This window comes from Talpa europaea, assembly GCF_964194135.1.
Source record: "Talpa europaea genome assembly, chromosome: 8".
NCBI classification, from domain to species: Eukaryota; Metazoa; Chordata; class Mammalia; order Eulipotyphla; family Talpidae; genus Talpa; species Talpa europaea.
Window position 1 is genome coordinate 121305018 of NC_140075.1, and position 22971 is coordinate 121327988.

A 22971-nucleotide genomic window follows, 5' to 3' on the forward strand; every position below is an offset into this window, starting at 1 on the left:
AAGCTTCCTAACCCTGTGCTGGGCTCGGGCCCTCCACCCAGTTGCCCCACATGCTGCTGCTACTGCTGAGCAAGCCCTTGTTTCCTCCTGTCTGGTGCAGGAGACAGTCGGGCACCCGAGGGGCAGCACCAGGCCGGGCCAGTACCGCAGCCCAGCGCTGACAGGAGCTTGCAGGGCACACGACGTGTGGCCCACACTGGGGCAGGGAGCAGGTGCACATGGCACAGGAACCGTTTTATCTTAACCGTGGGATTTTAAGTGACTGAGTAAACGTCCCTAAAAGCAGACCTTGAATATGCACGGGATGTCTCGGCGTGTGGCGTGTATGACGTCTGAAGACAGGACGGAGCTCACCGAGAACGCGTTGTCTCTGGGGAGACACGCAAGAGTCAGAACATCGGGGCGACATGTGCACCCTTTTCCACGCGGTCTCACAAGGACAGCACTTGCTTGAGTCTGCCGTCTAGGACGTCTTGCAGGCCCCTTGCCTCCACGTGACGAGAACACGCGGCACCAACAAGCCCGCGGGCAGCTGGAGACCCACTGCGTACCCCAGAGGGCGGGAGGAAGCCCCCACACCTGGCGCACACCCTGCCCTACAGGCACCAGCGCACCAACTTGGCTGCCCCCAGGCTGTCCCCTGGTGTCACTTTAAGTCAGGGACCACTGTGCTGAGGCGGCCAGGGGCCGGCTCAGTTGATGTGGGGCCAGGGGCTGGGGACGCCAGGGGACCAGGTGGAGATGAGGCCAACGGCAAGGGCACCCGCTGCAGCCCCGGCCCTGCCCGCGCCAGTGCTGGCTGGGGATGTGGGGCCCCGGGCCAGCCCCGTGGGGCAGGCGCAGCGCATGGTGCTATGGTGGGGGCCGGGCCCCAGGCGCCAAGGAGGGGCTGTGAGGCGGAGCATCCTGCCTGTCCCGCACCCTCACCACACCCGACCCTGTGAATGTTGTCACCACACTCAGGTGCCGGCGCTCAAGACCGCCTCATGCTGGCGATGACCAGCGCCCACAGGCTGCGGAGTCCGAGCACAGCGGGGCTCATGGGCCTGCAGGCACATGTAATGGGACACCTCAGGGCACGAGAGGAAAGGAAGACGCAGACCTGAGGTCCAGGACCTGGCTGGCTACCACGCCGGGCTGTGTGGACTTCCCCTCCGGCAGGTCGTACAGGAAGAGCTTGCAGTCGCAGACCACCGCGTACGCCCGCTGCCACCCTTTCTTCACCCCGGTGGGCTTCGGAACCTGTAGGCGACAGCAGCTGTGTCCCACCGGCCAGCAGGACCTAGTGGCTGCGGGTTCTGGGAGGCCTCTCAGAGGCCTCTCAGAGACCTGTGCCCACGGCCCCCTCGGCAGGCACAGCCTATCACAACCCTGGCCAGGCAGGACCAGAGCTGGGCCAGGGCACCTGTGGGGGTGGGTCTGGCACATGACAGAGCTTGTGCCAGGGACGAGGAGCCGGGGCCTCAGTGGGTGGTGGTCAGGCCCTCAGTGGCCCAGCAGGTGAGGGGGGTGTCACCACGCTGGGTGTGGAGTCCCATGCTCCACGCTTGGGCCAGGATGGGGGCAGGACGGTTCTGTTTCTGGGAGCCTGCTTCCCGGCGCCCCGTCTCCTGGGGTGGGAGGCCCCCGCATGCAGCAGGACCTATAAGACACCTACCTTGACGTAGCCCTTATAGGCGGTGCCTATGCCCCGCTGCACGTCCACGCCCAGGGGCCGCTTGGCCTGCTCGGCGGGGATGGGGCACACCTGGGGGGCGCTGTCCCGGCAGGAGGAGTGGCAGGCGAAGGAGCACACTGGAAAGCAAGGGCAGGTCAGCAGAGCAGAAGCTGCCGGGTACTCGCTGGCAGCCCACAAGGTCTCCAGATACGGCTCCCGGGCAGTGCAGGAAGGTGGCTGACACTGCTGGGGCACTGTGGGGGCCCCGCGGGTGGAGCGAGTGGCCGCAGTACCATGCTTCCTGCGCTCCTGAAGCCGCTTTGCCCACCACAGGCACCCCACGCCTTCTCCTGATGGGAGGTCCTGGCTAACCAGCGAAAGGGAGCGGCTTCTGCCTCAGGGGGCATGAGGACAGGCCAGAGCAGCCACTGGGAACCTGAGACTGCCGTGCGTGCAGCCTAGGGTGAGCAGCCAGTGGGCACTGGCTGACGCGGCCCCTTGAGTGGCCAAGTCCTGGGGGACTGACTCTCAAAATTCAACCAGCTCAGCCCACAGCCGGGACTCTCCCAACACAGTAGGGGTCACGGGGTCCACTCCCAGGCCTGCCTGAGCACAGAGAACCTGCCCCTCAGGCCCTGTGCGGGCCGGGCCCACACTCACCCTCGCAGGCGTAGCCCTGCCGGATGAGCCCCACCATCAGGGAGGTGCAGTGGCTGCATTGCGTGGGGCTGGAGAAGGACTTGACGCTCAGCTGGTGGGCCTTGGGCTGCAGGTGGGACACAGGAGGCCACAGGCTGTAAGGGATGGGCGGCCTGTGTGCCCGCCGCCTCTCTGGGAGGCACGCACCCTCCCTGTAGCACCAAGCACCATCAGAGCCTGAGCCAGAAAACAAACCGACAGGCGCTGCCTGAGAGTCATGAGCTGGCACACACAGGGCCGGGCCGCCTGGGCTGAACCGCAGCTCGCCAGACACCGTCTGGGACACAGGCCGCGCAGCTGCATGTCAACCAGCCCCATCACGCTGGGAGGTGCCGCCTCCACCCGCCTGGCAGACAGGACACAGAGGAGACTGCGGAGGGGCTGTCACAGGCCACCACAGGAGGCGAGGGCAGGACTGGGGCGGGACTTGAGCCCCTGCCCCAGGGAGCAGTGCTTACGCACAGCAGGGCCCAACGCGCCCGGCTCCCATGATGCAGGCCAGCAGTGCAGCCCTAATACCAGCCACCTTCTGAGCGGGCAGCGCTGGAGTTCTCACCTTTGGTCCGGCCAGAGTGAGGGCCTGGGTGGTGGGATGCGACCCGGCAGGCGGCCTCTGGGGGTGCTGAGTCCCGTCCTGGGAGGTAAGCAGGGACATGTGAGCACGGCCCTGGCCCAGCACTGCTCCGGTGTCAGGCCCTGCTCACCATTCGCTTCCCTCCAGGACTGGCTGATAGTGGGCGGTTCTGCACTCTTAAATGCCTGCATTGTTGAGACACCTGTCGAAGCGGTGCTCACCCAGCGAGCCCATGCACCGACAGCAACTCTAGAATACCAGCCAGGTCTGAGCCTGGAAAGAGGCCTCCCAGCTGGCCGGGAGCAGGCTGGGGCAGGCAGCGGCTAGCTCTGCACACCCAGGACAGCAGACGGGACGTCCCTGCAGGCCCAGGGTGTCAACAGGGTGACAGGCCTTACCTCTTGCTGTCCTGTGCTTGCAGCCACAGCAGGGGACACTTCCGGTTTTGAGGCTTGTGTGTCCTGCTCACTGGCTGAGCTGGTCTGTGAAAACAAGGGCAGAGAAACAGATGAGCGTGGTCCACGAGACCTGGGCGCTGCAAGGCGTGCACTGGGTCCACACAGCCAGGCCACCGGGAACCCCCTCCCCCGAGATATCCTGTCACGGACCCACTTCACACGCAGCTGTCCTGCTTCCCTGAGGCTGAGAGTGACTTCCCCGGGCACTGGCATCCCGGTAAGCAGCAGAGGGGCCACCCCGCCTCTTAGGGGTAGCCTGATACACGCTCTCCCACCCGCAGCCTGACAATGGGGCAGGAATCAAATGTGTCAGAAGCCATTTCATCTACACCTGGGGTGGCCAAATGCTGCTTAGCCCCATTTCAGAGACCAAGAAGAAAGTCTGACATCGAAAGGTCTGTGGCCTGTGACCACAAAGGCGCACTTCCCTGAAAGTTTCACCGCACAGGGAAGCAATGTTCTAACCGCTTGTGGTTCCCAAGTCAACCTCACCATCTGAAACAGGCTAAAGCTCTCAGGCTAGTTTGTGGCTCAAGCCGCTCCCAAAACCACCTGAAAAGGGCCGGGTCTTCATGAGGGTCCAGCCAGTCAAGGCCGCGCCTCCCGCACGGAGCTTGTAGCGGAGCTTGTGTCCACATCAAAACCCCACTGACCCGACAAAGCAGAAGCTGACAGTTCAGGGCCTCCCTGGTGGCGCAGGTGGTTGAGCACCGCACTGTGAAGCTGCCCTCAGCCTCTGCAGCGCAGGTTCGATCCCGGCCGTCTGGCGAGGGTCCCACATGGCGCGACAGACCTCTCCTGCCCCGCCCGCTGCTCCCCTCAGCAGCGTATTTCATCAGTCTGCCTGTTCTGTTCCCTGCTCTGGCTCTGCTGAATTCTCTCACCCTCCCGCAACTTCTGGCCTGTACCCCGGTTCTTATATAAATAAATAAATCTTTAAAAAAATAAAAGAAAAGAAGTGGCAGCTCAGGCCATCGGGCCGCGGTGCAGGGAGCGGCCTACAGGGGGCGGCAGGACCGGGACTCAGGCCGCGGCCTAAGCCCACCCTCGTGGAGATGGGCCCATGAGTTAGAACCCGCCTTTAGGTGATAGGTGAGTGAGGTGCAAGAGGTTACTAAGTCACTTAAATTTAGCCACGGAACAGCCCCTCTAGTTTTGTTTAGTTGGTTAATTAATAAAAGGATGCGATTAAGGCAGGGACGGCCAGGGTTAGGGCTCCGGCAGAGTGGGAGGCGGGCAGCGGGCACCACAGGACTTACTTCTTCCCCAGAGGTTAGCAGAGAGGAGGTGGAGGAGACAGAGTCCTTGGTGTGACAGACAGAGGACAGAAACCGTCACTTCCTGCCCAGTAACAGCGAGCATGAAAACACTGCTTCAGCCGCCGCGTTTAACATGGGACAAGGTAGCGAAGCTTCTAGAAGATGCAGAGTACGTCTGGAAAGGCTAACAGACACAGGTTCTGACCGCGGATTCTTTTCTGTCCACCAGCAGACGTCCTTCCCAGTGCCCAGAGGCACTGGGTGGGGGCAGGGGCGAGAGCGAAACACTAAGAAGGCAGGGGCCCGCAGACACCCCCTGCCTCAGAGCGAGCAGAGGCCCCACTGGGAGCCTGCTGCTGGGTGGATGCTCTATCCACAGCAGAACAAAGCCTTGCTCTCCTGGCTCCCTCCCGTCTGGTTCCAGCGCCCAAGCCTCCAGCACGGCTACAACCACAGGCGGCTCTTGTGCAGCTTCAGACTCGAGGAGGAACCGGCCTGTGGGCGACAGTTCTGACACCTGCTTCTCAAAGCAGGGCTCCAGGGAGGACGAGCTCTTCCCTGGAGGACGCCAACAGGGGTCAGACTCAGGTGTGCCCCCAACACCGGGGCCACTGGGGCTTGTGGTGGCTCACCCAGCGCGGCCACCAAGGGCCGACAGCCCACGGATGGACGGTTGCTGGTGGACAGACAGCCAACGGCCCCTGTCTGGGTGCTGGCTACTGGGCAGGAAGGCCCTTTCAAGGATGGGGTCTGGCAGATGCCTGCTCAACCTCACGGTGAACCTGGCGCGAGCAGGCGGCAAATGGGCCCCTGTGGGGGGATGCGCGTGTCCCATCGAGAGCAACGATAGATGTTCCACAGGACAACGGCCCTAGCTACGAAAGCACCAATGCTGTTGGAATAAGGGGGCAAGGAGGGGCCCTGCTCTGGCCTGGAGGTCCGCGGGGGCTGGCCAGGTGCCTCAGCCCGTGCACACTTGTGTGACAGCGACACGGTGGCTACTGGAGCCCAGGAGAGAACCAACGCTCTAGTACTCAGGGGCCACCGCCACCTGCGACTTCTTTCGAATAGCTCAGGGCAAAGGCATCTGCGTGACGCGCCAGGCCTCAGCACCACCCCTCAGCTGCCTGGCAGGCTTAAGACCTTCTGAGGAACAAGTTGGAACCAAGAAAAACACGGACCAGCCCCTCAGACGCCCCACCCTTGAGCATAGGCCTTTCTGCTGCCTAAGTGGCGCGGGAGGGCAAGGAGCCTGGTCCAGGCTGTGGATGGGGCTTCCCCGACGGTGGGGCTCTTTTGGGTGGGGGCTAGGGTCAGCGCTAGCCCAGGCTGCCGCCTGAACTCCAGCACCAGGGCCACCATGGTGCTGCCCCCGGACAATCGCCGGAGCCCACTGGGGTCACAGACGTCCCCGAGTGGCAGCATGACCGGCCTGTTCACCTGTGAGGACGTGCCGGAAGCCCCTGCCCAAGGACCCAGGCCCTTTCTGCATGAACTTCCCTGAACTTAAGCCGCTTCTTGAAGACAGTGCACATTCCTTCCGCCTCTGCATCTAACCTCTGGTCAGTCCTGGGCCAGTGTGACTGAGAAAGGCTGAGGGACACGCAACTCACTGGCTGGCGTTGGGGGCTTACGGTGAGGAAGACGTCACTTACCCTGAAAGGCAGGTCATGTGCAAGAGGCGCAGAGTTGAAATATTCAAAAATAGAGTCCTGGAAGCCGGGGAGCTTGAGCCCTGGGAGAGAACAGAGGCCGTTAGGGTGGGTCTGGACACTGCTGGGCACAGGCGGGCGGCACTCCCCAGGTGTCACTGCCGCCTTCATGAATTGGTCGGGCTGAGGGGACCCCAGTACAGCAAGGTGAAGAGGAAGCTCACTCCAGAGAGTAACAGGACTCTACGAAATCTCTGCATGAGAGGTCGGGCCGGGCACCCACACACCCGCTACTGCCCCCATGACAGAGCCGTGTGGGCTCAACCATGGGCACAGGGCTGGGCAGAAATCCCAGACACAGAGCACGAGCCTGTGGCGTGTCACGCAGGAAGGAGTGACAGGAAACCAGCAGGGAGAGGAGCTCTGACACCAGCACCCACTGCAGGAACAGACCCAGACCCCACCCCACCCACCAGGCGTACGCAGGGCCCCAGGGTGCCTGAGTCTAAGGAACGGGCTGCACAGGCCCCAGAGAAATGCATGAGGACTGCCGGGGCGGTCACGGCGCCAGGCTGTTCCTCTATGGCTTAAAAACAGGAGAAAAGACTAATAAATATGACACACAAAACCTTTCAAAAAGCATTATGCTTGCCAAGAAAACAAAGCAAACCAAAAATCACAAGCCAAATAGGAAGAAAACAAGTCAGGAAAAGCCCTTTCAGCTACACTAAACCAAAGGAGCTGACACGCAGTTTCTAAAAGAAAAGACGACGGCTCAACTAGGGTTTTTTAAAAATGTCAAAAAGCACAAATATAGAAATCACAGAGTGAGAAATCATAGCACTTAGACACCCGGAGAGACGCCCGTGCAGCGCACCAGGACAGGGCCAGGAGCCGCGCCAAGAGATGTTCCCTGGCGGTGCAGGAGCATCCCGCAGAGCAGGGCTGTGCCCACCTGGGCGCCGCAGGGGGCCTGCCTTCCTTGTGTTTTCAAGATGCATCAAAGGAAGAATTAACTAAAAGCTGCTTACCGGAGAGATCATCGAACATGCCAATTTGGGGATTTTAGCTTTGCATTATGTAAGTACTTTTATATATAAAAACTATTAAATCTAGTAGAAAATTAACCATTTTCTTAAGAAACATTTCCATAGTCCAGAAGTTTATGATTTTAATTTACCTGTATCTGCTCGAAATTTTTCCTCCATCTTTTTCTTCAAAATTTCCATTTCTTCTAATAATTCTCTATTTCTGGCTTCAGAATCCTTTAGTTTACTGAAAAGAGAAGTAAATGCACTAAGACCAGCCCTGCATGCGCTGGCTCAGGTGTGTGAGGCCCGAGGGCGGCAGAGCTCAGTGCTGGCGGCACCTAGCGCCAGGCAGACACCCCACACGCTATTGGACCACGCAGCCTGGCCTCTACTTGAGCCCCCGTGAAGGCACTTTGCAGTTGGAAACAAACACAATTTGCAGTTGTGCTTTCTGGAGGTGTCTGCACGACGCCCCAGTGGCGCTGATGACATTCTTAACCCCCTCTGAGCTAATCATCTGTCCTCAAGGACACAGCCTGGTCACTCAGCTGTCAGGCCTGCAAGCGTCTCTCCCACGACCCACATGGTGAAGCAGAGCCACAGCCACCCAAAGCAGCGTCCCGCGCACTCATGCAGGGCCAGAGTCCAGCCAGGCTGCACCGGAGCTGGGGCGAGCAGGCAGGCCATGTCTGTGGGACGGGAACAGTGGGGGCGCCCACCTCACGGAGCTGCTGAGGGTCACACCGTTTGAAGAACACATGCACAGCAGCTCCTGACACAGAAGGTGTCTGTCTAAACGCAGACACCGTTGTCATCACGCCCTTAGTTCAGACCAACAGGACTGGGACACAGCAGCCCAGCTGGGGGCCCACCTCCTTCCAGGCAGGTGCCAGGACTTGCCCTTGGCTTCCACTCCCCAGCTGCCTGTGCAGGCGGGCAGGCCCCGTTTCTATGGGGCTGCGTCGTCGCTGGGCCTGAGTGTGTGAGAACCCATCCACAGACAGCAGCCACATCTTGAAAGGTGGTTAATTTACCCCTGGCGAAAATGGCATCCTTGTTTTCAAATAGGTGCGCCAACTTCAGCCTCTCTCCAGAGAAGAAAAAGCCCTCAGCTGACACCCGCACTTTAGCAGGAGGTGTGCAGAGTGGGTGACAAGCACACAAAGGGGGCTACAGGCCAGAGACCCCGTTCTCATCACCACAGCAAGGCTGGTCGCCAGCCAGGCTCACCGGGCACCTACAAGCTGCAGACACGTCACCCTCTTGGCGCCCTCACTGCACAGCGCCTGTACCTTTCGAAGGAGAGGTTGACATCTTTGACTTTCCTCAGCTCCTCCTGAACCACCTGCTTGGCCCGGATCTCGGCCTCGAGAGCAGACTGCAGCTCCAGCCGGGCAGACATGTCCAGCTTCTGGCTACGGCGAACTTTCCAAAGGGGATCCTGTTGACAGAGGTTCAGGTGTTAAAACAAAATTTTAAAGGTATTTAATGAAATCCATGCTAAGAAATAAGAAATTCAGCTCTTTCCAATCTTAAGCTTTTATGTTTGAGTATCAGTCCTCAGATGCTATTCAAGCCCACTGAGCTGATTTTAGCGTCCCCGGAGGTCTTCCCAAGAATCAAGCTTACTTTTCCAACTGCAAAGCTGATGCTAAGCATAACTGCACGTGGGTTGCTAGACTCACAAACCCTGGGGGCCCCGGTCAACACAGGTTGAGGAGTGTTTGGCCAGGTCACCGCCCTCGGAGTCGTGTCATCATGCAACTCCTGCCTGGGCCCAAGGACTGGCGTGGTAAGGAGAGAGGGATGTAGGGCGGGGAGGGCAAAGCGGGGGGCTGAGAAAACAGGTGACAACATTGTCACCCTTCTTCCTGTGGTGTGCCCGGGAACCGTCCACTTCTGTGAGGCATGAAAGGAATCTGGAGGTGCTGTCTTCACAGATGCTTTTTAAAAGGTTAATTCCTTGAACACAGCCAAGATTTTCCCATTGTCCTCGCTTAACAGTAAATAAGAGTGGGCCTTAGGGGTGCCTGACAGTCAGCGGCTAATCAGAAGTGGGCACAGAGGGCAGAGCACGCTCTCACTAGATGCCAATGAATGCATGAAATGACCCCAAGAGGAAATCCAGGTGGGTTCACATGCCCACACCCCGGGCACAGGATGGAGGTGCATCCCGGCACTCGGCCCTTTGCCACGAGGCTGGCCACGAGACCCCGGCCTGCTTGGCTGGCTGAAAGGAACCATTAAAACATGGCGTGATCTCTTAGGAGGTTTGGACGAAACTTACTTCCCGCAGCTCCTAAGTGCCAGTGCAACATGCAAAACGGTGATGGTGAGAAGAGACAATGCTGAATTGAAAAAGGTCATCGGTCTTTCTAACTGGTATTTATAAACCTAAAATCTAAAACTGAAAATGTTTTCCAATCACGCAGCTAAGGCCACGGCTGTGCTCTTTCGTTCCGTGAAACTACAGGCCACTGACACCTGCGGTGTCTGTTCTGTGGTACGAATGGGACCAGAGTCGGCAGGGCAGGGCGGGTGCATCCGGCCTTGGGGGACCGGGAGGAGCAGTCAACCACATTCGAAGGTGCTGTTCCCTCACATCAGGAAAACGTAGACCAAGAATTCGGGTTTGCGGAGTTTAAGTTCTGAGTAAAACCCGAGTCCGGTTGCTGCAGGGGGTCTTCTCTCTCACTTCCTCGTGTTGTCACGAAAGAACTTACATGGGCATTTTTAAAAGGGTCCACTGGACCCAGAGGAATGGAGGGAGGCTGTGGCCGCCGCCCGGAACATGCCGCGGGCAGCCCCAGCCTGGGCTCATCACACTCCGGACAAAGCTGAGCAGACACCCGGCTGAACGGCCACCACGTTCACCAAACCCTCCCAAGGCCTGAGTCCCAGCCCGCGCCCCACCTGCCCAGGCCGCCCCAGCCCGAAAGCCCACCCACCAGCGTCCTGGCGCCCAGGCTGGAGCTCCGCAGCGTCTCCAGCTCTTCTGTCATCTTGGAAGCAAGAGCCTGAAGGTAGCCCCGGGCGTCCTTCTCGTCACTCACCCTGGGGAGAAGCAGAGGAGTGGGAGGGAGGTGCCTTCTGAGACACCCACACACCGCCGGCCTGGTTCTCCCACCTGTTATTAGCAGAGGCTGGTCCCCACCCACTTGTGGGGCATCTGTCCCCAGCAGCAATTGGCGGGATCTGCCTCTGTCCCCAAGGATGGGGGGCTGCAGTCTGACGCCCCTCCAGAGACACCTACGGTCCAGCAGGTTGGTCCTGGAGACCGGGCCTCAGAAAACTGGCTCCAGGTGGAGGAAACAGAAGCAGGAGGGGCGCCCTGTGCCCCCAGGGCACAGGACAGCACGCACCACTGGATGATTTCAGCGATCTGGGCCTCCCAGTGGGCAACCGACTCCTTCTTGGCAGCCAGGTCCTGCAGCTCGTCCTCCAGCTGTCTGTTCTGGGCCGTGAGTTTATCCACAAAGGAACAAAGCTGCGATCAAACAACAGAGCCCCCCATGAGCCCTGGCAAGACGTTAGTGCTACCAGGAGCATGCGCTCTTGCAAAGATGTTAAAGGTTTTAATCCAACACTGTGAGATTTGTTCACACTGGTTTCTGATGTGGACATTTTGACTGGAATTTTCTCTGAACGACAAGCATCCCATTTAAAATTTAAAAGTGAAGCTCAAACACCTTACTTCACTTTCAAAGTTAAAATACAAAACTTTCAAGACTTGATCATGAGAACAACTCAGCCCCCCGCAGCGGGATCTCCAATCACCCTTTCGTTCTCAGCCGTCAGCTTCCTGTTCTCCTCAAACAGCATCGTACGTTCCCGCTCGTACTTCTCTCTCACTGTGCCCACAGCCTCCTCCACCTCACTGTGCCTGGGGAGGGGACAGGGGTCTGAGGACCGCGGCTTCACCACCGTCCCCACCTGGCAGCAGCCCACGAGGCGCACCGGACTCACCGCTCCCGCCTGCACTTCTCCAGCTTGTCCGTCAACATCAGGACCTCCCTCTGCAGGCCCAGCTGCTGGCTCTCAGAGTCCTGTGCCTCCTTTTTCACATTTTTCACCTCCAGTGCGTGGGAGGCCTCACGCCGGACCAGTTCTTCTTCATAAAATAAGACTTTCTTCTCCAGTTCAGACTTTATTTTGGAAATCTCCTGCTGATGTTCTAAGGTGGCGCCTGGTCCCCGGCCTCCTTGCTTCACCTGAAGAGAAAGGGTGAGGGAATTAACCGCCTCTGCGACCGCCCTGCAGGCCCAGGCTGTCCGGCACCCAACACCTCGTGCAGGCGCAGGCCCATGGTACAGTGGGGTAAGGTGGGGCAACAGCGTCTGCCTCACTGAGAGGACGTGCTCGGCGCCCAGAGGCTCCATCTCACGCTAGACAGCTAGACACGAGCAGTCCTCCAGGCCACCAGCCCTGCCCTCATGCGGAGCAGTGTTCTTCTGAGGGCTGCCCGCTGCCAGGAGCTCTTCTGTTCTCTGCTTGCATGGGACAGGGGCGAGGCTGGCAAATGAGCAGCGGGGCCATCACCAGGCAGGCAGGGCAGGACCCCCACCAAAGAAATGAGGATGGCATCACTGGGCAGTTCCCAGTGAGACGCCAGCAGGGGCTGGGCAGCAGGGTGAGGTGGGGGGCAGGGGAGACCCCTGAGCCGGGAGGCTGTTAAGGGCAGAAGCAGGGGCCAGGAGGGAGCAGGGAGGCCCTGACTAAGGGCATGGTAGGGTAGACTGTGGTTTAACAAGCTTGCTGTGTTTGAGAAGGGTGAAGCAAAGGGCCACGCGAGGTGGCCACCAGCACAGGACAGGAAGCCTGCGCCAACGCAGGGAGCAGCACTCCAGCTGTCTCCACCGCGGGCAGGAAACCCAGCCACCAAGGGGAGTTCTCACGCCGCCTCGCCACAACAACCAGCTTGCCTCGCCTGGCGGCAGCAGGGCACAAGCTCTAATGAGCTTTCCCAGAACTGGACTCCACTCACTCTAGAAACCAGGTTTATGGGAGCCTTAGGTGTCAGTTTATGGGGCCTTCTAGAAAGGCCCAACACCTCTGTGTGAGGAAAGAAGGTGTCAAAGGTGAAGAGCACCACGAGACAGGGTGGAGCCACACCCCCGGGGCCCTGAGTGTCTCTTCTGGGGGCGCCCGCCACAGGCCCAGGCTCACATGGCTGCACGAGATCCTTGCCAAGCACGAACGGGCACCCTTGGTAAGAACACAGACCCTGACCATGCACTACCTTGAGGGCCTCAAGCTCACTTTCCATTTGCTTGGAGAAGTTCTCGCTGTGCTCACGAAGCTTGCGCTCCCTGGAGGCCTCGGCCACGGCATCCTCAAGCTGGGCTTCCAGCTACAAGGGTACATCCATCGTTACCCAAAGAAGGCCCAGTCGCACCCTTCACTCTTTACTCTAAAGGAACCCCAGGCCAGCACAGTCTTGAAAAATGTTCGTCACCCTCCCCTCGTCGCCAGATTTTATCACAAGCTAAAGGCTGAGAAATATACTCCAGGCCTAATTCGTAATGAAGCATGTTGAAATGCAGATTTAAATTGATGACGTCAGATTAAACGTCAAGAAAAAGACTGATTTAGGCATCTCTGGCTTTAGAACACGGATTCAGGTTTTTTGTTTGTTTTTTAAAAGATTTATTTATTTATACATACAAGAGCTGGGGTACAGGCCAGTGGTGTGGGGGGTGAGAGGATTCACCAGAGACAGAGCGGGGCACAGAACAGGCAGATTGACAGAAGTACACCTTTGGGAGAGCAGCGGGCGAGTCAGGAGAGGTCTGCTGCACCATGTGGGCAGCTCCCTGGCTGGCTGGGGATCAAACTCGTGCTGCAGAGGCTGCGGTTAGCTTCGTAGGTTGCGTCTTAACCCCTCGCACCACCAGGGAGGCCCGGATTCAGGTTTTTTAAATGGACAATCTCAAAACACACAGAAGGCAGAGGCGTGAGGACACGGGAGGGTCTGGGCAACGCCCTGCTGATGCCAGGCAGGCGCAAGAGGCGTGTGGTGCTGGACCCACAGGGCTCAGCAAGGGCCCTGCTCTCTCGAGTCACACTCGGCCCCAATCACACGTGCAGCTGGACTGTGAGCAAACTAAGAAAAATGGCCATTCTGAGGTCCGAGGACAGAGTGTGATTGTGGAGGGTCACGAGCACCCCCTTCCAGGCCCCGACAGGCAAACACCTGGTTGCTGTTAACAGCGTCCCACGGGTGCTGGAGAAACGTGCTTCTGGGCAGCCGCAGCACACTTGGCATATCTAGGGTGGAGTCCCCGCATGGGCCCGAGGCCCTCCCTGCTTTGGTCACCTACCTGCGGGAGCTGGGTTTCTTATACTCCTTACTCAAAACAGCATTATTACCACCATAGATTGAATGCAGAGCTAGATATAAGAATCTCAAGTATTCTCTATTAATCAAGTTATTAAAGAAAAGTACAAAGTGTAAAAAGTCACTTTCTTGTTTTGAAGAAGTTACTTTTCATGGAAAATGTTCCGTTAACATGTAATGGACTCACTTCCACATTGAAAAGTCTTTCAGTTTTGACAAAGGAGGTGTAGACCAGAGAGCCATAGAGGCACAGAGGGTTGAAGGGGAGGCATGGGTGGCAGAGGGGGAAGGGAGGTGGGGGAGGCACAGGAGTGGGGAGAGCCTGAGCGCTGGGCAGTGCCACCTGCCCTTACTGAGGGGTCAGGCACCCACATCCCGAGGCAGCCCTGCCACACTGTGGCATTTATACTACCTGTTGGGCCTGAATGCCTTTTGCTTTAAAAGGGAATTTTAAAAAATTAGTTCTGGGCCTCCCTGGTGGCGCAAGGGGTTAAGCACAGGCCTGTGAGGCTGTCCCCAGCATCTGCAGCACAAGTTCGATCCCCAGCCAGGGAGCTGCCCACAGGGCACCAGCAGACCCCTCCTCCAGTCTTGCCCGCTGCTCCCCTCAGCAGTGTATTTCAGTCATTCCACCTGTTCTGTTCCGCACTGTCTCTGGTGAATCCTCTCACCCTAGCCACCTCTGGCTTATACCCCAGTTCTTGTATGCACAAATAAATAGATCTCTAAAAAAAATTAAAAAATAAAAATTCAGTCCTACCAGAGTCTCTTGTAAAAATTTCACAATAGATATGGAGGCTGAGACCACAACATAAATGCCTGCAGATCAACTTCCTTGGCTTCACATAAATAACCTCCGATTTCACTTACTCAAAGTAGCCCACAGTATCAAAGGCGTTTAATTAAGATCATAAGAAGTCTAACCGGTCAATCCCCAAGACACCTAAAAGGTCACCTCTTTCCTGAACTTCTCGGCCTTCCGCATTTCCTGGCGCATCGAGTCGACTTTCTGCACGGCCACCTCCACCTCCTCCTCGCGGTCCCGGAGCTGCCGGGACACCTTCTGCTTCTGGGAGCGGAGCTCCGCCATGCGCTCGCCAAGTTCCGAGAGCTCCTGCAGGGCCAGCTTTCGCTGCTGGTGGGCATCTTTGAGCTCTCTGGCCTGGGATTTCAGTCTCTCTGAAGCCTCAACCAGTTGCTGCATAATGAGAATTCTGGCTGTTTGAAGTTGGCTTATCAAAGGCCTGCAGGCAGATGTGCCGCTGTGTCCCAGCACTGCAGGCCCGTGACAGTCAGCTTGCTCCCTTATGGCCGCAGATCCAGGAAACCCCTTCCTGGAAAGCCCTGGCCCTGCCCAGCGCCCATGTGGCCTGTGAGGAAAGGCCCTGCCGCCAGGCCAGGAGTCAGCACACCAGCAGGTCTGGCCCAGCGACCCCCCCCCCCAGCCACGAATGGGGACAAAGCCCGAGACTGGCCCCTCCAGGAACCCATACCCCACCCTGACAGGAGATGCTCAAGGCTGTCAGTGGGTACAGAGCTGCACTGACCACATGGGCAGTCCCGCTCCCCACAACAGGGTGCCTTGGCCAGGCCCTCAGCCCACCCAGGGGGAGCCCCATGATGCAGGGGCCTCCAGGATCCTTGCTGTGCATATGGCCTGACACCATGGCCTGACCACTGAGACTGAAAATCCTGCCATTTCTGGAGGACAGGGTGCAAGCACCCACACCACCAGGTAGGTGCAGATGGCGCACTGGGGAAGCACAAGCCAGACTGCAGCCCGTGCAACCGAGCGTCCAGCTCAGCCGGGCACGGCTCACTGTCAATCAGTCCTGAAAGAACTTGGATGGGCTGGCGGGGAGCACCTGTGGGGACCTAGGCTCTGCCTTCTGACGTGCAGAGGGGCCAAGGCCACTCAGAGGCAGCCTGAAGCCTGGGGAACGCATGTGCTCAGTTCCATAGACGTGGAGCTGAGGAGCCCCTGACACCCCATCGCCCAGGAGAGATGGCAGCTCAGCAGGCCTGTAATGGAGACGAATGCTGACGCCTGCAAGGCGCAAGGTGCCCAATGGCCTAGCAGATCCTGAGCGCTGCCCCCGGGCACACAGACAAGGCCAGGACGCCCTGGGAGGCTGTGGTGGCCGCACCCCCACCCACACCTGAGACGCGAGGCGCTGGCCACACCTTGTGGAAGTCCTCCCGCTCCTGCCGTGCCACACGGCACTGCTTCTCCAGGCCCCTCAGGCGGAGCACGGCATCCTCCCGCTCCTGGCGCAGCGTCGCCACGTCCTCATGCTGTCGCTCGGGCCTGTTTGAATCTAGCAGAAAACACGGTCTCTTCGCGGGTGAAGCCTCGCCGACCTGCTGGAGGTGCTGCCTTGAAGACCCTCGCTCTGTGCCACGAGGAGCTAGGCCTTCTCACACATGCTCAGCCACGTGTCCCCACGGACTCCCGCGCCTTAGCGGTGTCAATGCTCTTGGGGCGACTGGGGGGCGCTACTGGTCCAGCCCAGCCTCACTGACCTGCCCGAGCTCAGGCGTGTCCCCCTGGGCACAAGGTCTCTGCGAACATGGACTCCATGGAAGCCTTTCTCCAGGGCCCCAGATGGCTGGAGCAGGTGACTGACCCGAGGGCTGATGTGGAGGCGAGAGCCAATTGCAGCCCCAGTGCCGGACGCCAGGCCAGGACACCAGGGGCTGCATCTGTGCAAGAGCTGCTGACCCAGCGCCACAGGGGCCACATGGTGAGTGCAGATCAAGCACCTGAGAGGCTGTGGCAAGGCCTTCCCGGGAAGGCTCTGCAGAGACCTGCGGCTGGCGCCCTGCCCCAAAGAACTGGGATTCTCCATGCACCTGCAGCATGGAGCGTGGAGAGTGTCAGGAACCCATCCTGGCTGTGACTATACATTACACAGCTGCTCCTGAACAGCACAGGCTCACGCCACAAGGGGTCCATGGACACACTCTTGTGGCAGAAAGACACAAACTTACAGTACTGCTAGCCACGGCCTAGCCCCGCGAAGCACCTCCTCCTTGTGGTTTCTGCCCTAGCTTGCTGTGTGTAAGACTACCGCATAGAATGCACACAACACAGAAAACTTCTTAATTGACCGTATATGTTGTGGGTGAGAAGTGCCGTCAGCAGCAGGTTTTTAATAATCAGGGTTCTGAAGAGCTGAAAGTCATGCGCAGACTGTGCGAGGGGTTGGCACCCCAAACCTGTGCTCTACAGAGCTTGGTGATGCTTTTAGCCTCATGAAAAGGGCTCTGAAAGTTTCCTTTGAAATGATTACTGCCCAAGAATGGACTGTGCAGCCATACTTCACAGCTCTTACCTGCTATCCTGTTCTTCAAGTGCTCAATCTCCTCATTCAGCCTTCTGATCTCTCCATCCCGGGCGGCGCTGCCCTGGGCCCGAGAGGCGCCATGAAGGGACTGCACAGTCTGGGTGGACTCTGGGGACGGGGACAGCATGAGTGCGACCTGCAGGCTGCGCTGGGCAGCGGAGCGAGGCCACAGAGGTTGCCGCACGCACCTTGCAGCTTCCTGCTCAGCTCCAGTTTCTCCTGTTCCAGCCTCCGGATCCTCCGCTCATACGCTTCAGCCTGTAGGCTGTTTTCCAGGTCCCGCTGCACGCCCTCGTCCTTGGCCAGGGTGCTGGCCTGTGTGACACTCTTCAGAGAGCCACGATCGGAAAAGCAGCTGCAAGCAAGGCGACAGGGCTTTCTGGTCTGCTGAAGCTGCAGTGGCTTCACTAGCGCTTAAAACCTCTTAAGGCAACAGAGAAGTCTTTGTAAACTGGCAAACTAAAATACCTGTGCAGAAACTACTGTTTATGGAGCCAAAATTACACAAGAGTCTTCTTACTGCAAATGACCGGCTGAACAACAGCGGCCAAGGACCGGCTCAGAGGTGGTCACAGAAACCGGCTCTGCAGAGGTGGGTGAACGCCATTTCTACAGAGCCGCTTACCCGGGCAGGGGCTGCGACAACGGGAGGCATCTCACACGAGAAGCTGGGAGCTCAGGCCCCACTGGGCTGCTGGCAGAGGCCCCACCCAAGGGCTCGGACAGCTGCAGCATGGCCAGGACAACTGGCCCGTCCACAGCTCCACACCCACTGGCTGAACCTTTGGGGCAGTGGTGGGGGCAGAGCCTTCAGACATTGGGGTTCACTTTCCCTGAAACTGAACAACCACGAGGTTCCCCTCCAGGCCCCACATCTTGGCACAGCCAAGCAGCACACTCACAGCCGCCACTTTGGCCATTCCACATGCACCTCTCGACCAGGCCCTGCCACCCATGGGTCATGGCCAAGCTCATTCAGAGCTTTTTCTTGGACCATTTCACGAGTTACTTTGTCCCTCCTGCTTTTCACAGGGCAGTGATGTTGGGGGAAATGATGAGCCCTCCACATACGCGTGTGCAGAGCCCGGCCCTGCCACCCAGCACTGTGGGGTCTGTTCCAGGAGACCAGGGGCCTGCAAGTGTGACCAGTGCCCAGTGGGCAGCAGCACACCAGGCATCCAGATGTTGGGACACCCACCACTGCTGGCACAGGCCAGGGTCCATCAACGTGGGAAGCCACTCTGGGAGACACACAGCTGTAGCGGGACCTTCCTGCAGGCCCCAAGGAGCTGCACTTGTGTCATTCACCCGCCTTTCCTCCTAGCCCTCTCCCTGACCTGTGTCCCCTGGAAAGCAAGGTGGAGAGCTGCGGACAACGCCACCTCACTGAGGTCCACGAGGACAGGGCCGGACACGCACGCACAACAGGTAGTGGTGAGGCTGAGAGCATGTGTGGGCCTGATGCTGGCCCCCAGACGCCTGCTCACACCAGCCCTTGACGGCACCCTCGGGGCAGCAGGCGGTTCCCAGGAGAGGCCAGGGCTGTGCATGGCCGTGGCCAAGTCCCCAAAGTCGGACTCTGTACCATCCACGAACCAAGAATGGATTTTACGTTATCTAAAGCTTTGTTTAAAAAAAAGAAGGCAAGACAGAGACCATGCTGTCGGCCCTTCGGGGGAGCCTGCCCATGGGGCATCCCACAGCCAGCCCCCACCCCAGGCCCGGCGCACAGAGACCCTCCTGCACCCAGCAGGCAAGGAGCACTGCAGGGCAAGGCCACAGACGTACCTCTCTGTGGTGAACGTAAAGCCGACGAAGGGCAGATGCAACCCGGAAAAGCCTGCGTGAGAGCCAGGGGGCAGCATCTCCTGTGCAGGCACAAAGCCACGGTCAGGCAAGCACGGAGGACAGACCACCCCCTCCCTAGGAGGGCACCGAGCCCCGCCCCTGCACGAACTGTCCACCATGGCCACGGCACCCAGCGGGGGCATGGGCAGAACCACAGCGCGCAGGTGCTTGGGCAGGAAGGAGGGTTGAGCCCAAAGAAAAACTCCTTTAGGTCCGTTTGTTATAACCTCCGCTCAGCCTGTCATCCTTATTCAAAACAAAAGCAGAAGGCCTCCCGGGTGGCGTAGCGGGTTGAGCGCCGCGCTGTGAAGCTGTCTGCAGCCTCTGCAGCACGGGTTCGATTCCCGGCTGGCCAGGGAGAGTCCCACATGGCGCGGTAGACCTCTTCTGTCTCCCCGCTGCTCCCCTTGGCAGTGTATTTGAGTCACTCCGCCTGTTCTGCTTCCGGCTCTGTCTTGGGTGAATCCTTTCACCCTCCCGCGCCTCTGACCTATACCCCGGTTCTTGTATAAATAAATAAATCTTAAAAAAAAAAAAAAAAAAAAAAGCAGAGCTCGACAACCTGGGACCTCGGTGTGGGGAAACCGGGAGAAGTCCTCTCCATGGTGATAGTTTCCTATCGTTTCTCCCCCTAAAGCACAGTCCTTCTCTACACTAAGGAGCATTTAGGTCATTTAGGAGCATTTAGCACAAGGTCATTTCCCACTTGTTCAAACCTCAGTTTTTTTATTCCCGAACACATCGTGTGTGTGGGTAAGAAGCTGGGTCTGATGAGACCAGAACAATCTAACATGGAGCCAGCTTTGGGGTCAGAGGCGCTCACTGGGGCCCCATGACCAAGACTGACACAGAGGGCCCCAGCTGAAGGACACATGGCCCCACCAGGGACACAGCCAGCAGGGCAGGAGACCAGGCCCACAGGCCGCCTGGCTGCACGCAGGCTCCTCCCAACCCGCAGCCCCAGCGGTGTCAGGCTAAGCACCACCTGACGACCGAGGCACCCCACTGTGGAAAGGCATAAATGCACAAAAGTGACAGCAAAAGCATTTCTGAGGAGTCCCCAAACAAAAGGGCCACTTGACTTGATTTTCCTCAATCTGCTAACCTGTCCACCATGCTGAGAAGGACCTGAAGGGCTGAGCTAAAGGCTGGTGGTGTCTTCCTCAGACAGCAGCCCAGTCTCTCCAAGAGTCCTCACTCTGGTCACCTGACTAAGCCCACGCTCGCTTGGGGAGGGGCGGGGGGGGGGGTGGCTTGGGGCTCTCGCTGGGGGCGGGGCACTCACGGCGTTTCTCAGAACGTCGTCATCCACGTCGAAGTTGGACGTGTCGGAAGGGCTGCTCACGTCGGGGATGTAAGGCGCCTCGAGGTTGCGGATGTCCTCCCAGTTCAGACCTTGGAAGAAGGCGTGCTTTTTGAAGTCTTCGATCCCATTCTGGCCCAGCCGGTGCTCCCGGCTGCAGATGAGCCGCTGGATGAGGTCCTTCGCTTCCTCAGACACATCAGTGATGTGGGCAGGGAACTGAAACCGCTCCTAGGGCAGGGGTGGAGATGAAAAAAAGGCAAAGGTCACAGGCATCGCCGGAAGTCACTGGCAGCAGCAGCCCAGCCCCTTCATCTTTCTGGTGACAGATGCCAGCCAAGGCCGTGAGCCCGGGCCCCGGAGGCGAGGAAGGAAAGCCGAGCCCCGCGGGTCCCGCTCCCGGCTGTCCGCCTACGGCACGGCTTCTCCAGCAAAGCGGCGAGGGACGCAGATGCTGGCGGGTGGGATGGGCAGGCACAGCCCTCTCGGGAGCATGCTGCCGCAGCCCACAGAGCTCCACTCCAGAGCTCCACAGGGCGTCAGGCATTCTGACCCGGAAGACCGCAGTAACTGCATTCCAACCAAAAGGGGCTCGTCTGAGAAAGGCGGCACACACAGAGAAGGGGCCGCCTCTGGCACTGGAAAGAGATGCCAGGAATATGCTGACGAGCTGCTGTGACGCCATGCGTGTGCCTGCTCCCCTCAGCCCCCACGCCTCGGCCAGCAAGCCCACATGGCGCTGGGAGCAGGCTGAGCACTGACCACCACACCGCCCAGCCTCCCGTCAGCAGCGACTTCACAGAGCTGACCTCGGCCCCTGTCAGCCAGGCCCTCGCCAAGGCGCCCCCAAGGCCGCGACAGCACTCGGCACGGAGAAGGGGGTGGGTGGTCTCCACACCCCCGGCAAGCACTCCAGCCCTGTCAGTTTCTGTGGCGAGTGTATTTTAATTTATAGGTGGAAAATCTATTTCTACTTTGGGAAAAGTGCTTGCCAAAAATTCAGCCTGCTCTGGTTTGGCATTAAGCAGGAGGTCACTCGCTCCCGGCCTGAGCAGCAGCTGGAGCCAGTACCCGCGGAGGGCCGGGCAGTGCTGGCCGCCGGGCAGTGCTGGCCCCCGGGCAGAGAGCAGGCCTGGCCCAGGAGACTTACTGACTGAGGAGGATAAAGGGGAAGCAGACGGCCAAAACGTCAGCTGGAAAAGGAAACGAGGAGGAGAAAACGAAGGGAAGGCAGCGAGCGTGGCGCATGGGCGCCAGGGATGGGGGAGGGGTCGGAGACACAGCGAGAGGTGTGGGGCCGTCCAGTGCGAAGCGTGGCCTCTGCGGGACAGCACTCGGACAACAGAGCTGCCGGCTCACGGTCAGAGAGCACATGGGTCCGCCCACAGGCCCCAGATCCTCATCTCTCCCGGGATGGGAGGCCATGACCGCCACTGGCCCCCATGGACACCGGCCGGCCCAGCCGCATCCCTCCTGGCCCCGCAGCCCAGGCTGCCCCACCCTACGCCTCACCTCGTGGTTCATGATCTTCCCGTAGGTCTCCACGAGGGACTCGGCGTAGAAGGGCGTCTCCCCGTACAGCATCTCGTACATGCACACGCCCAGCGACCACCAGTCGCACTCGGGGCCGTACCTGCCCCTGCCGTCCTCCATGGCCTGCAGGATCTCCGGGGAGATGTAGTCGGGGGTGCCCACGGCCACGGAGGACTGGACCTGGGGGAGAGGGCGCGGTGGGTGGGAGCCCCAAGACGCCTCAAACCGGACGTTTCTATTTTCTCTAGAAGAGGAACAACGTGCATGCGAAGTGAAGCTGGCCCGCGCACGTGAGCTAAACACTGAGGCCTGAAAACGGACGCGAACGGTGCCCTTCGCCGCAGTACACACGGAGCAGAGCCCAGAATGGGAGGCCCAGGCGCAGGGGTCTCAATGCCCACATGTCCACCCCAGCCCCACAGGACAGAGGTCCCTACGGGGGCCTATCCCCACGGTAACTGCTGCGTATCCAGGCCCCTCCCAGACTTTCACACACGGACGCCACCTGGCCCTGGAGGGTGGCCCAGCAGCTGCGGCTGCTCACGCTCCGATCTCTCCAACGAGAGGAACTGGGAGGAGGCCCAGGCACGAGTGGGGTCTAGACAGGGACGTTAACACCCTGGAAGGGAAGGAGCAGTCCCCCGGCTTGGGCCTGAACACAGGGACACCTCGACGGAAAGCTGTGACCAGTCGGGACACACTCACCCCGTCACAGACAGGTCTCAGGCACACGGCGAGCTCGGGTCGCCTGAGGTGTCTGTGGCTACAAGACTGGGGGCCCGGGGGGCAGGCAGGACATGGCAACATCAAGATGGCCTGTCCCTTTGGGTCACCTCTGAGAAGGAAGCACAAGGTGCAAGGCAGCACCCGCTTGCAGTCCAGTGGGACTGCAGGCAGCGGGAAGGCTGGCGTGTCTCATGCCTGGAGTGCCGTGCAGGTGGGACAGGTAACTGGGCTAAGGTCCATCACCTGGCCAGCCTGGGCCAGGCACACAGACCCAAGGGCCACCTCGTCCACGGCAGTGTTGGCTCCTAGGTGGCTGGGAATGAGGAGACCAGATACCCCCTCCCGTTGTAGAAGACATGCGGATTACTACTTCTGTAAGCCCACGCGTGCGCACACACACACACACACACGAGAAGTTTTTAACTTAAATAGGCTATTTCAACTGTTTCCTAAATAGGTCCATTTTCTTAATTCAAATAATAAACTTAGTTTAACTGTATCTTAAATTGAAGACGTACACCCCTTCTAGTTGTAAGCAGCACCCAAA

At 59.1% G+C, this 22971-nt stretch overlaps 1 protein-coding gene across 2 annotated transcripts in view; it reads right to left on the minus strand.

Moving 5' to 3' along the window:
- CDC42BPB (CDC42 binding protein kinase beta) overlaps positions 1-22971 on the minus strand; it is a gene marked incomplete at its 5' end in the record, with an annotated part of 65739 nt that overhangs the window by 7412 nt on the left and 35356 nt on the right. Inside the window, 21 exons of one of the 2 annotated variants that reach the window (XM_084241219.1) lie at positions 289-370; positions 1103-1242; positions 1658-1794; positions 2318-2423; positions 2913-2990; positions 3329-3412; positions 6303-6382; positions 7480-7574; positions 8623-8771; positions 10279-10384; positions 10693-10817; positions 11108-11213; positions 11297-11541; positions 12570-12680; positions 14623-14865; positions 15852-15985; positions 17003-17122; positions 17203-17369; positions 18803-18882; positions 20148-20396; positions 21678-21878. In XM_084241219.1, coding sequence (XP_084097345.1) covers positions 289-370; positions 1103-1242; positions 1658-1794; positions 2318-2423; positions 2913-2990; positions 3329-3412; positions 6303-6382; positions 7480-7574; positions 8623-8771; positions 10279-10384; positions 10693-10817; positions 11108-11213; positions 11297-11541; positions 12570-12680; positions 14623-14865; positions 15852-15985; positions 17003-17122; positions 17203-17369; positions 18803-18882; positions 20148-20396; positions 21678-21878 — 2838 coding nt within the window. The remainder of the gene's footprint in view (positions 1-288; positions 371-1102; positions 1243-1657; positions 1795-2317; positions 2424-2912; positions 2991-3328; positions 3413-6302; positions 6383-7479; positions 7575-8622; positions 8772-10278; positions 10385-10692; positions 10818-11107; positions 11214-11296; positions 11542-12569; positions 12681-14622; positions 14866-15851; positions 15986-17002; positions 17123-17202; positions 17370-18802; positions 18883-20147; positions 20397-21677; positions 21879-22971) is intronic. The other variant, XM_084241220.1, reaches the window with a different exon arrangement.